Source organism: Rhea pennata, chromosome 2 (assembly GCF_028389875.1).
Source record: "Rhea pennata isolate bPtePen1 chromosome 2, bPtePen1.pri, whole genome shotgun sequence".
Lineage (NCBI taxonomy): Eukaryota > Metazoa > Chordata > Aves > Rheiformes > Rheidae > Rhea > Rhea pennata.
In genome coordinates this window covers 32,380,264-32,394,409 of record NC_084664.1, presented here as the reverse complement: position 1 = coordinate 32,394,409, position 14,146 = coordinate 32,380,264, and the positions used below count along the sequence as shown (strand labels likewise).

The window sequence follows — 14,146 nt, the reverse complement described above, 5'->3', positions numbered from 1 at the left end:
GCTGTCCTCCATTTAGATTGGATTCTTCATTTTCTATTCTATTTTATTCAGGACAAAATGCCAGTAAATATATCACGAGGAGGGCTGCCCTAAGGGAACAGTCCATCATTCGCAGGCTTCCCCTTTGCCTCCACATGAAGATCCTGAGGAAGAATGCGAGAGGCCCATATTCTGGGTGGTTATCAGTGGATAAAATTATTGAAACAGCTCCTTCGTTGGCATGAAGGTTTTTCAAAGCTATGTAGTTTAAAAATAAGATATACTTTATACAAACAGTATAATGTTCAATCAGCTTATTCAACTGGGTGGTAACTCAATGACTGAGTAGTTTAAAATTAGATGGGATAAAGTTTTATATTAAAAAGAAAAACAGCAGAAAAGATTTTATTCTGAAAGAGTTTGAAATTTTTATTTTATGTTGAAAAATATTTATGTTGAAAAGAATAACACCCCAGAACTCGTATCTGACTACTATATCTCATTTTGTTGGAAAGATGCAAGCATATATTCAGCTTCTTAATATACCCCTGAACTTTGTGCCATTTCAGAGCGGTTGCATACTCCTTTCCTGAGCTGCAAAAACAAAGTTTGAGAGTGTATTTCTTGAGGTTCAGAGGGGGATTTGTCTCCAGCCCCACCCTCGTAACACTGTCAGATTCATTGCAACAGCCCTAAGTCCAGCCCTGGAACTCCTGGTTACCCAGATACATGCTGCAATTTCACTGTGGCTTCAAGTCTCCACTTTTCAGGGTACATGCCTACATCACACAGAAGATATGCTAGATGATTTCATTGATCTTTTCCTTTTTCCATTTCTAGTGTCTGGTAATACAAAATATTTGGTCCACTCTTATTGCAGAGTATGCAACCGTAGCTGACATGGTTGCAAAGAAGAGCAAAGTAAACCAAAAACTTTCATTGCTTAGATGAAGTTCAGCACTTCCAGAATCAAAAGTGCGGTTGGTGTTTTACCTCCCGTCTACCAGCCGTTGCTGGAGACAAATGTTCAAAAACGAGAATGTGGTGATTTATCTGGGCTATTTGAGAGAAGAATTAAATTACCTTTGTATTTGTTTTCAGTATTAAAGTTTTACTGTAGAGAAAAAAAAATACACTCATCCAACTTGTATCTTCAACTGTAATGACAACAGGATGTGTTTCTTAATTCTCTTATCCCAGTGGAATAAGATATTTAAAGTGATCTTGTTTAAAAGGATAGAATGGCTAGGACTGTAAAAATACATAGGATTTTCTATGCTTTGACATGCACTGTCAGACCGTATCACTAACACATTACTTTACCAGGAAGGCCTTTCTTCTCCAGCTTAGACACAGTGAGTTGTGTGAGTTGAATGACAGAAGAGTCAGGCCATGTTATTTAACATTTGTGTGCCAAATGGTCTCTCTTATCTGGGAAAATAAAATGTTCTACTTTTGTATTAATATTGTGACCACAGAAAGACTTTCCGTTACTGAAAAAGAGTTGGAAGTGAAGCAGGGGACAAACCGACCTTTGTGGACGTACTGTGGACGTGTGGTCTAATCGCTGGACACTCTTGGGTTTTGGGGGATTCTTTTCTTTCTTTTTTTTTTCCTCTTTTTTCTATCTCTAAATATATCTGTTCTCAAATGTCCACTTGAGACCTGATTTTGCAGAACTTTATGTACACACTGAAATGTTTTCAAAATCAGGCTCTTACTATTGTACTTTCTCTTTCCAAATTAAAATGCAAGACTATATAAGGAATATCAACTAATTTGGAAGTAGTCATCCATTTTAGATGTATAAAGTAAGCTTAGGACCCTAAATTGCTTTTTTCATAGCCGCTAGATTCATGCAGATTTAAAAGGGGACAGTGCAACTATGACGTAGAAATTTGCCATCTCATAAGCTGTACTTGAAGCCTTAGTTAAAGTGAATTTCCCTCTTAGACATATTGTAAATATTTTCTTGCATTGTAATCTTAAAATAATAGGAAGTACTCCAAACAATTATGTTGCGGCTCTTGCTCACATCAAAGTTGAAAGTTTTTTTTTATTGCACCCTGCCAAAGCTTTCTATTATGAGTCACAAACTTTAACTGCACATCGAGTTTGATTGTTAGCAAGCAAGAAAAATTATTCACCAAAACACCCTAGAAACCAGGACTGTAAAATTAATAGTAAAATAGATTTTGCAGAAAACTTAAACCTGCACTATTAGATAGATTTTATTTCTTTTACAGATTTAATTCACTTACCCAATATTTGATTGAGAGAATTATTCTTGTTTTTTGTTTGATCTTATGAGCATTTTTCCATCTTTTATACTATAGTTCTAAAAGGGAAATTGTCTTAGCTTCAAGCATGACAAATCCTTTGGTTTTTTTTTTTTTTTTTTTTTAAGGATTCTGCCATTCACGATAATCATTTGAGAAAACACAAAGAAAGGAAAATGTGGCAAGCCACTGAGTGGGAGGACTTGTAAGTCAAAAACAGCTGATTGTCAGGACGTCTAAACTAGTCATTAGGGGATCTTTGTCTAATTTACAGATAGTAGTAGTTTTAAGTGAAAAATGAATACTTTCATGATTGATCTGAAAGCCAATAGTATAAATAGTTTAAACATCTGAGAAATTTTATTTTATAACCCTTTTTTATTTTGGTTTCCCCTGAAAGGCAGGTAATTCCATTTAATTGCATGTGGGAAAGGACTTTCCACTGTTTTTCCATTTTTATAGTTAGTCATATATTTCAGCGCAACGTTATTAGGTAAACTGTGAATGAAACAGTAGAGAACACGCATACCAGCAACCCGGTTTGGGGGTGTGTGTGTGTTTCTTCTGTTCTTAAAAAAAAGTCTGGATATCTACTAAGGTATGTTATGAGCACAGCTGGGCCTGTTGGCGTCATTTTAATGCTTTCTGAGGGGTAATAAGATTTACAAAACATATCACTAAAACATATGCATGCATATTCATTTGCACAGCAGTCTATGATATCTCTTAAGGAACAGCGAGGGGTTGCATTTGTGCCTCGTACTGAGAGCTGCCGGTGCAATACGAGCTGAGCCAACCTGACAAACGGAGCCAACGAGGCAGAGGACGACTCGGTGCAGCTTCTCGGAAGGACCAGGACACTGGTCGAGACTGGGGAATGGAAAACGGTTTGTGAACCGGCGATTCTGCAAGGTGCTATATACACTGCAGAGGCGAGTTATGGGTGTTTTAAAAGGAAAGTTTTAAAAAAGAGCAAAAGCACTTGAGGCAAACTGATTTAAAAATAAAGAGAAAGGAGAAAGGGCATGCTAACAGAGGATTAAGTAGAAATATTGGATGTTAGATTTGCTCCAGCCACTGTTTTTTTCTGTCACATGTTCAACATATATAAAAATTTCACTACATCATTAAGGAGTTCCCAAGAAATCTGTTTCATGATGAATGGGAAAAAAAAATAGCCAGTGTAAAACACTTTGAAAAATTGCCCTGAAAAATGTTGTTGTGAAATGGCTTCCTTTTTCCTGTAGCAGTAAAATAATTCTTAGAAAGAGCTGAAGTAGGGTTGTTGGTATCAGTTTCTATTGTCCCTTGTGTAACTGTATCCTGAAGACCTGCCTTGGAAAAATGGGTGAGTAAGGCAATATGGAGCCCTAAAGAAACTCCAACCACATTAAACTTTTGTAAGTATTTCAACTTTTATTGCTAAGTATGGAAAACTGAAAGCCTGGATTCTTTGGCTTAAGCACAAGCTATTTATTTTTTGTTCAGACAGGAGCTCATGCATTTGCAGTAAGAAAAAGAAAAAGCAAACTTAGAAGACAGCAAGATTTTGACTGTAAGTTCAGCATACATATTTTGAGAAAATACTATGCGGGAGCCTAAGAAAATACCCTTCTTTAATCAATTCAAGATCGCTCCTGATCGTACACAAAGGAAGTTGGGAGTTCTGATAGGGTGAGAATTGGCTTTGACGCCCTGGTGACTCAGGAGCGGCTCCGCTGGGATCCTTGCAGCTGCTCCACACTTGCACCGCTGCAATTACAGGAATTTGTCCTGTGCTTAGGAGTGTGCAAAAATGGCACGCTCGTTTCTGGGCTGTTTGCTCTAGTGAATGTTAGTGGCACAATGTGGCCTCTTAAAAGATCTACAACTATTGCAGTAGGCATTGGCTTTTATTTGTTTTTAAGGCACTTTCTTACGTGTGGGAAGGGAGGGCGTTATCTCTACACAGCACCTCTGCTAGGTGAGAAGGAGCGTCAGGCTTTGGACCTTGGGCAGTCTACTCTTCTGCATGCTGAATCACCATAAGATGCCTACAGATGTTGCTCTGAAAAAACTAAAGTCTGTTTGCATGTGGGTAAATCACAATAACAATTGTTTATTAGAATGATATTTGGAAATTCACAGTGATTTATTACTATATTTGAAAATTAAATAATTCAGACCTTTATGTGGAGACCTTTATGTACCAAATTTGCACCAACACCTCATTAAAAGTGTTTTACTTCTGGATTCTACAAATAACATCTAGAAGGTCTGAACTTTCTAAGCAACAGAATTATTAGCAAGAGCTGACTGCCATTTGGGAAGCATTTGGGGAACGCACAGCTTCTTTAAATGCAAGGGACTTTGAATGGAAATTTGAAAGCATATAAAATTAATGGCCATTTATGTAGAGAAGTTAACTTAGAAACAACTTACAGGTTTCTAAAATGCATTAGTTAACATCTCTGCCTATCCCAACTGTACTTTGGATCCTGAATATTAAGGCAGCCCGGACTGGCAGAAAAAAATTAAAAACTAATTATTTTCAAGATATTTAAAATCTGGATAGCTCATGCAGGATACATGTTGGTATAATTTTGCTATATATTTCTTAGCTAGAAGGCTAAGAAACATATTTCACCATTCCCTAGCCACATCTCTGTTTTTGTCACTGCTAATTGCTCAAGCTAAATATTTTGTATTTTATGTATTTTATGTGAATAAAATCCATGTAAAGTGGAGCAACCTGCATTATAGTTTAGTCGTGACATACAGACAGATCCACCTATTCTTGAGAGGAAGCATTTCCTCACAAAGCTCACTGGCCAAAATGATTAAAACATACTGAATGCATTCTTTACCATTTAAGTATTTTAGTTTTTTTCGTTTTCAGATATAAATTAAATATGGCTTTTTGTTAAAGCTGAGTCCCACAGCATTGCCTATGCTGTCTGGTCTAGTATTCTTGGCAGGATAAAGGTCTGCCTGATTCATGAAGCTGAAATGAAAACTACAGCCCACTGTTTTAGGGAGATAAGAGTTGCTGAGAGGTAAATAAGTTCTGTGTATCATATGCTATTTTCTTTTCTTAAGCAGCCACTTCTCTACAGTTTGTATTGCTTTAGAACTTTCCTATACCATTGTTGTAGGAAAAAACTGTTTTCCTAAATATTCTTACAATAAAGTGGGGCTGAAAGAGAGTGCTGGTACAGGCTGTCCCCAGGGAAGGGCTTTGGCCAGCCCTTTGCTGGTGACCGTGGCATGGGCAGTGTTTAGGGTGGTCTTGGTCTCTCCACTTGCAGGGGAGTCTTGCTCTCAGGGTAGGGAAAATCCCCCACTGCGGCAGATATCTGAGATCCATAAGGCTCCTCCGTAAGGACAGAGGGAAAATTCCATAAACTGCCACGTCAGCTCCTGTTTCTTCCATTTAGAGGTCTGTCTTAGGGAAGATTCCTTGTTTTAGCTAGCAGGTTATGTTTTACACCAGAGGACTTACTACAGAGGACTGCAGAGGGATGGAGTTGGTGGCTGGCACCTTCATTTACTGAAATTCTTCTAAATGAAAGCTAATTATAAAAATGGTTCTGGGAATATGTGAACAATCTCCGTGTATGTGCTATCTGCTGGTGGATGTAAGAAATGTATCTCAGGGACTAAAAATGGGAATTGGAGGGGCTGCTAGATGAATTCCTGTTGAAATGCAGCCCGTAAGGTTTATGTAAGCTCCTATGTTTTGACTTTTTAGACAAATTTATATTTTTGGGGTTTTAAGTGTCTCCCAAATCTCTTTTGCTAATATCAGCCATAATTATACAAGCTGAATGTAGTGTTTGCCATGTGAACATCTACTGACTGGTGCAAATATTCACGAGATAATTCATATGTTGGTATTCATATTTGCAAGGCTGGAGTAATAAGGGACATGTATATGCTATGTAGTAGGATGGAAAAGATGAACTGGCAGAAACACATCTTTCCCAGCATAGGTATCTAGAGCATTAGCTATCACACTGCTATGAATCAGTGTTTCCGATGCGGTAATATAATTCCTGAACTTCTACTTTCAGGAGGCAGTAATAACAAAAAAAGTTGGCAGCAACAACTAGTAGGTAATGGTTTAGGATGGTATATAATGTGTTTCAGAATACCCACGGGTTTTGCTGTGCCAATTCATGTTTTTATTGGGAGAGGATATAAGGCCGTTTTAAATTGTAAATTGTCACAGACTGGGTTAGAAAGCATTAACTCAATAAGCAAACAAAAGTTTGTTTTCATTAGAATGAAAAGAAGAATTCATGTAATTTTGATGTTGCACTAGTGCTACTGTGCAGCTTTGCCCATTTGCACGTGTACGGTTATGAATTATGGAAATGAAGATGCTGCTTGTTCCAATTTTCAAAGAGAATATTCGACAAAAGTGTTCTGCAAATTGCAGGTCCACAAATACGTTCAGTGACATTCCCAAAAGAGGCACTCAAACTGACTATGCTCTGTGGTTAGGAACTACACTCCTTAACTGAGCAAAACCTTCTAAGAATACTAACTTTAATGAAAGAGGATGATGAAAAAAAATAGATTATTTAAGTATGCAGCATTTGATCATATATCTTCAATTGGTGCAAATAAGTGTAGGTGCATTGAAGTCAACATAACTATGCAGTTTTAATTAGCCCAGGTTTGACTAATTCTTTCAGAACACAGATTATACTCAAAAGATGTTGTAGGGAGTAAGAATTTAATTTAGGAACTTGAAAAGCAGTTGGACAATGCTTGGGATTCAGAGTGAGCTTGCATTTCTGGGAAATTTTTATTTGAAAAGTTAGGGAAAAAAGTAATGGAAAACTGTGTAGTGTTCTGTATTAAATATTGAAAATGTTTGAAACTGACCATTTCTGGGTATATTTTTGTGTCTTTTTTGCACATGAAGTTACTGGCAAAATTTGCTGAAAGCAAGTGGAGACCTTGCTTGTATCTCAGTAAACTATTTCATTTTGTCAGAAAATATGATTAACTATAAAATATCAGAAACAATTAGGTAAGGAATTCAACTGTATACTAATATACTAATATAGACTTCCAACCATTAAAAACATTTTAAAAGTTATTCTCACCTTCATAATATCCCTTTGCTGCTGTATAGTACAAACTTGATATTTTCTTCATTTGTGTATTTCAGATTAATGATATTTTCCTAGATTATTGTCCTAATACTAGAGTAATTTTAATTAAGTTTATATTGCTAATGTCTTGAAGGCAAAAATAGCATTTGGCATAGAATCACATACCATTGTTGTGTCCCATTGATGTTTAGAAGCTCTAAAGCTTTTGTTTACACATTAGTGATTTAAACGAATGTAGAGGAATTAAGTTTGAAAGAAATGCTCTTTCATGCAGCATTAAGTTACTCAGAAGTAACAAGCTTTTCACTTTGAATTATTTGTACAGATTGCTTCATTTTAAAGTAAATAATCATGTAGTGGTTGTCCCCCTGCAACATCATTGATAGGAAAGCATGCAATTAAGAATATTTAATTCATGCAACTTCACAAATAAATTTATAGTGAAATATATCTAGAAATGGGCTGTTCAGTCTTGTACTGGTAAAGACTTAAGAGACTTTTTGAGAATGAGTGCTCCCCAGTGTGAGTTCAAGTTGCAAAAACTGGACATTGAATAATGATTCTAAGTATGAAATTCTGGTGGCCTTTTTGTCACAGATTATTAGTTGTTATTGTAACTACTCATGGTAAATAAGGCTATCAGAATCTGACAACTATCTGTAGTAGCTAATAAAATAGTAGCAGTAATCTTACTTATTTTTTGAAAATTCTTGTCTGAGATCTAACATTGCAGCAATTAACTGAAAGTTCATTTCTGGCTAAAAATATTATAGTATGTCAGCTATTGAAATAATCCAAGGAAAAATAGCATGTGGTTCTTGCATATATTACACATGACTCCGATCCAACCCAATTAGTAGTAGATGTTTGCATCACTGATAGTCTGTCCGGTATTTTCTCCCTATTCTATGAGCAGTCTGTTTTTACCTAGGCTTGCATCAAAAGGAAAAAATACCAAAATGACTACTCTTCATATTCTGCACATAAAGTGTATGTGCAGTATATGTGCTGTGTTTACTTGGTATGTTCCTGTTTTCCAAAGCAATGATGCAGAGAGAAGGAGAGAGGAACTCTGACAAGACCTTATGAATGCTGGGATTAACAGCAATTTTACTCCTTAGAGTAAAAATAGAAATAACTTTTCAGGATGGAGCACAAGTAGTCATGAGTTTTGTAACAATTTTTGAGTCATTGCTAAGCTTAGGAAAAGATCTAATCCTCCAAAAGATCTGTAGAACAGTCATTTATAAGTTTGAATATCTTTCCAAATGGTACCCGCTACATCAGTTACCAACCAGCATTTTTGTCTAACAGGAAAGGTTAAAGATCCTAACTGGAGTTTTGAAAACTCATAGTAACAATTCCGGAAAAGTGGCATAACCTGTAGTCCTCAAAGTGGTCTTTAAGTAGAGATCCAAAGAACAAAAGTTTGCAAAAGAAAGACTAATAAGGTACTAATACCTGCATATAGGCTATGTCTTCTGAGAGCATGCTAGAATTTGGCTAGGAGACAATATAGATTGCTGTATTTTTCATCAAGTGGTCTATACCATCTGTATATATTTTGTGTGCTTTTTGAGAGGTAAGGAGCATAATGTAGATCCCCCTAGGCTTTGTTCTCTGCCTCTGCACCTACCATTTGGCATAAGATATAGCCAGTAGAAGAAAACTAAGGTTGTTAGGGGTTTTTTTTTTCTCTTTTCTTCTCTCTCTCTCCTTCCCCCCTCTTTTATTTTTTCTTTTTTTTTCTTTTGCCTTAGTTGCAACAGCTGCAAAACAGATGTAGGCTGACATGAGTTCTGCCAAAAATCTCTTCCAAGTCTCCCACCCATTTTCCACCAAAGAGAAACTAGTCAGGTGATATGAACAGAGAGCTGAAGGTCAGAAAGATCTGGGAGCTCCCAATCCTGGCTCTATAGAGATTGTTAAAAAAGAAGCCATCCAAAAAAATCCTTAGATTTACTACTTTGGATATTAAAATAACCAAAGTTTATGAAGGTGACATTTCCAAAATTTACTATTCTGAGTAGCATGATGTTAATGGGAAATAAAAGGCAGTCTGTACAGGAACCACAGGAACGCTGCAGCAGAGAAAATCAAATGACAGCAGGATTTGACAACTGACACTCACCTAACTGGCGTTGGTCTAAGTAGATGTTTTTATATACATTTTCAATATTTTAAATGCATTAAGCAAAATACCATTGCCTCACGTCTTGATGGCATAGTTATTACTCTAATTATCTTAAATCTTCAGTAGACACACTTGATGAGATCACTTCATGGCATTGTAGCTCACAGCATCTCAGAATCCAGAGAGCTGGCTAGGTTGCACTCCGATTTCAAAGCCAGCATTATCCAGACCTTTCCTGAACCAGATTCCCGAGAATTCTAATCATTCAGTTGTGTAAATCTCATTATTGAAAGAGAGGTAATCCCCTTCTAGGGTTTCTGCATACTTAGCCAATTTTTCCTTTCAGCAATATTTGAGTATATCATGTGCTTTCTCAGAGTATTTTGACTATTACAAGATGCCCTAGGAGATGTGGATGTTTAAAGAAATGAAAATGATCACATTTTAACATTTTTTCTAGCAATTTTATGTATTTCTTACAAAAATCTGATTCAGTAAACACATTATCAACAATGTGTTTGAAAAGATTTATAGTTTCTAACTTGGTTTGAGTGGAGTTGTAAAAGTATCCTAAATTGTTAGCATTCCCAGTGACTCAAAGAGGGTAAACAGTGACACATACGCACACAAAATACCAGTTAGAAATTTGTGGCTCTGTTCTTCCATATATTGGACGATGACTCAGTGTCACTACAGCAAGGAGCTTTAAGAGTTAATCTTGCAGTTCGGTCACCTAAAGACAGCACCTGAGTTGGCAAAAGCTACTACAACCGTAGTGGCCATGATGTTGCATTCTTCCGTTGCACTGCAGAGCTACTGCAGACCAACACATCTGACATAATATAGGTATGAACATTTTCTTCTTAGTTGCTGCCGGGAGGGAAAGGAGATGTACTCTGTCAGGATCCTCTCAATGTATCGTCCGAGCTGCCCCACACTGAATAAGGGATTTATGACCATGTTAGCAGGTCATACCAGCCAAAACAGGTTTGTATGACCAAGCAAAGAGCCAACAAGTGATCTGTGCACAGAAATGGCCAGAGCATAGGTTGGGCTGTGCCTCTCCAGGCATACGGCTGCAAACAGCGAGCACTTCAATGCCATACGCAACAAATAAATAAATCATTGAAACTTTGCCACTGTGTTAGTCTGCTGATGAAATCATACCGCTGACAGAACTGTGGCTGCCGGACATTCACAGGTTGACATTTCCTTAAAGCCCGTATCCAGCAACGGCAGGAATGTGTAAATAACAACTTGCCCAAGCAGGCTTATATTTTTACAGGATCAGTGTGGATTAACCTTACTAGCAGCACTGAATCCTCTCTCCTGGTAAACATGAAGGACACATGCTAATCACCTGCAGTTACATTTCCTTCTCCTTTCACCAGGATCCAAGGAACCTAGAATTTCAATGCTAACAGCATTCATAAATTCATAAAAACTCAGAATTAAGAGTATGACTTGGGATATTAACCAACAGGAGGACTTGTTTTATTATGTTTTACTGATTGTGCAGTAACACTAGTTTCATCGTGGAACCATCTGCTTGCACAAAAATTGCTTGTGTTATGAATTTCAGTCACTTAGATCCAAGTTTTCCTGAATGATGTTTGGATGGGTACTCCTGAAGTATCCTCTTTGACTTTTCTCTACAGTAGCTACAGCAGTAGCTACCAAATATTTGTACTCATGACCCCACTTTCTGTTGCATTTCCAGGCTTATGTCTTTATTTCTAGTACTGAATTTTCAGTATGGTGTCCATGTCATCTGTAGTTGCAGCACACTTATTTAAAGTCACAACCTTTAGTTTGGGCATCAGTGAGCAAGGGATCTTTTCTACAGCAAGTAAAAACATGGGAAGTCTCCTTGGCTCATGGCCTTGCATAGGCACAGATTTACCAGGGGATTAAAAAAGATTGTAGCAGTGACTTGGACAAAGTATGTTTCCATGTCATAATGTAGATGAGCAGTATGTACATCCACATGCTTTCAAGCATGGTGGAAGTCAAAATGTTAGAGAAAAATAGTTTAGGTATCTTTCTTCAGTATCGAATGGAGTGCTGCTATAGGGGTAGAAGTATTTAAATTCAGGTTGTCTACATAGTATTTGGACCTCCCTAGGGTATGGTGAGGTGGCAGAGGAGATGATAATTTCAGGAAAGAAAAGCAATGTGCATGTTCCTGCAATTTAAAAATGCAGAGAGAAGTTATAGTATTTCTAGTTTGCAAATTGGTAGTATAAAGGAAGAAATGTGACCTGCCTGTATTTCTGCCAGGTTCAGGGTGGTTTTCATCTCTCAAGTTTTCTCTGTTGCGTCTGGGTGATAAATGGTGGACTCCTATCTGGTGTCTGTCTCTCCCATAATATTTGAAATGCAACACTTCTCAGACTCCTCATGGGCTTATGCCAGACTGGGCTGGTTAGCAGACCTTGACCCTGGTCACCACCTAAGGGGTTCCTATCCTGCAGCAGGTTTCTGCTGCAGCCTAGTATCTCGTGGCTGAGTAACTTCCATTTGTCCCAAACCCACTCAGTGAGTTTGGTGGATACCCTCAGCCACACGCACTGGCAGTACACTGCACGTGTGCAGCAAAGTCCAGTGTGTCACAGCAGCACAAGGGAAGAAGTTTGGTAATTTAAACCCATTCTCTTTAAGACATTAAAAATTTATGACTGTAGTGCTGAGTCGAGCATCAGCAGTTGACATGACAAAGCAAAACAGAAAAAGAGATATTCTCCTTCTAAGCAACAGGGTAACTGACAAAAAGTGGAGAAACCTTTTTATACCTTTATAAATGCAGAGAGTTGACTGTAGTTTTGAAATCAGACTTACTGGCCAGTTGGACAGTCTCAGGCATGTTGATGATTCATCTGACACAGAGTCCTAGGGAGTGATTTCTTATGGGCCTGTTCATTTGGAAGTTGATGCAGGTTTCTATTTAAGTCAGCAGCTGAAGTGTGAATTTATCTGTGACATTTTTAAGATGGTTCATGAAGCCAGAATTTGACTAATGATGATCCTACTGATCTCCTACTAATTTTGGATTTATAGGTGTTGTACCATTCCCAAACTTCCAAACTTATAAATGTCCGGTCCTCCATTTGTTTTTTTTGTTGTTGTTTTTTGGGTTGTTTTTTTCTTTTGGGTCTCTCTTTCTCTCTCATGCTCTCCCTCCTTTCTTTCTTTTTTTTTTCCCTTCTTTCCTTCTGACAGTTTGATCACTTTTCACAGCATTTATTTAAACAGACTTAACTGACAGCAACAGAAAGGCACTTCGGTAGTTTGGCTCAGGACCAAATGTACCTCTTTCTGAGAGTAAAAGGAATCAGGAGGATGGTAATGACAGTTTCAGCATAGCTCCGCTGATTTCGAGTAGAAGTATACCTTTTGTTATGAGATTTAGCGGTAGAAAACTGTGGCATAATATCTCCCTACCTGAAGCTAGGCATGAGGGCAAGGGAACCCCTTGCACAGGAGGTGCTCTCTCATTTCCGTGTGAGGCTCACTGAATTTCCCATGCTGTGTCTGTTGCCTTTCTCTCAAAGTACAACTGGACTAGACCTTAACACGTGTTCTTTAAAACAGAGCTTTGGCTTAAAGTATTATTGAAATGATAGGAGAGAACAACTCTTGAAGTATTACTCTTTAAGACACTAATTGAATGATACGCATCCTACTCTGTCATGGTTGGATGCACTGAGAGCTGCCAGAAATGGGAAGAACTTGAAGCTTTGCAAAAATTCTACAGAGAAGCAGTCTGGAAACGAAGCACTGCAAGGCTTTAATGTTTGCCGTGTGCGAATGCAAGCAGCAGCTTCTGACATCTGTCAGAATTACTGCTGCCTTCCTGATTTACAGTGGAGGATCCATAGGTACGAAAGCAAGCAAGTGTATATTTCCTTTATTTCAGAGAGAAGACAGTGTGAGGCGCTTTACTCACATAGAAGGCAAGCATGTTGTTAATCATTGGGCTTGTCTCCTAATTAGCTGTACGCTTGTAATGACTTCCGTTTTTCATCTTCTTTTTCAGATTCCCAGGAAGGAAACTACAAGTCAGAGGTCAACAGTAAACCCAGGAAGGAAAGGACAGCTTTCACCAAGGAGCAAATCAGAGAGCTAGAAGCAGAATTTGCTCATCATAACTATTTGACCAGGCTGAGGCGATACGAGATAGCAGTAAACCTTGACCTCACTGAAAGACAGGTACTGATGCAAAATAGTGGATTTGAATGCTTGCTCAATATTTCCAGTGGTTAGCAGCTCTTCACAGCAGAGCTCTGTCCACATTATTCATAGATATGTCAGTATATGAGATTGAATGTTTATACCACAATGCCACACATTTATTGTCTGTCTATGCAGGTAATTTATATTTTTATACTCCTCAGCAATGACTTAAGTTCATTGAAGAGGCAGAGGCAGAAGATAAATGCATAAGTGTTAAAATGGTGCACATTTTTTATAATCTGAGCACACTGATATGGCTGCAAAGTGGTAGGCCCCAAGTATGGCATGTACAAGCAGTTGATATCCCTGCATGCAACAAATAAGAGCATCTTGGTTTAGTCTACTAAATATATGCAGTTGCCATTTTTTTAGAGTTTCTGAACGTCCTGTTTCCAGATGGCAGCAAAAATAGGAGC

General features: G+C 37.8%; 1 protein-coding gene across 1 annotated transcript in view; it reads left to right on the top strand.

The window, feature by feature from the left end:
• MEOX2 (mesenchyme homeobox 2) overlaps positions 1-14,146 on the top strand; it is a 55,941-nt gene that overhangs the window by 27,891 nt on the left and 13,904 nt on the right. Inside the window, exon 2 of the mRNA XM_062569186.1 lies at positions 13,534-13,706. Within this exon, the coding sequence (XP_062425170.1) occupies positions 13,534-13,706 (173 nt within the window). The remainder of the gene's footprint in view (positions 1-13,533; positions 13,707-14,146) is intronic.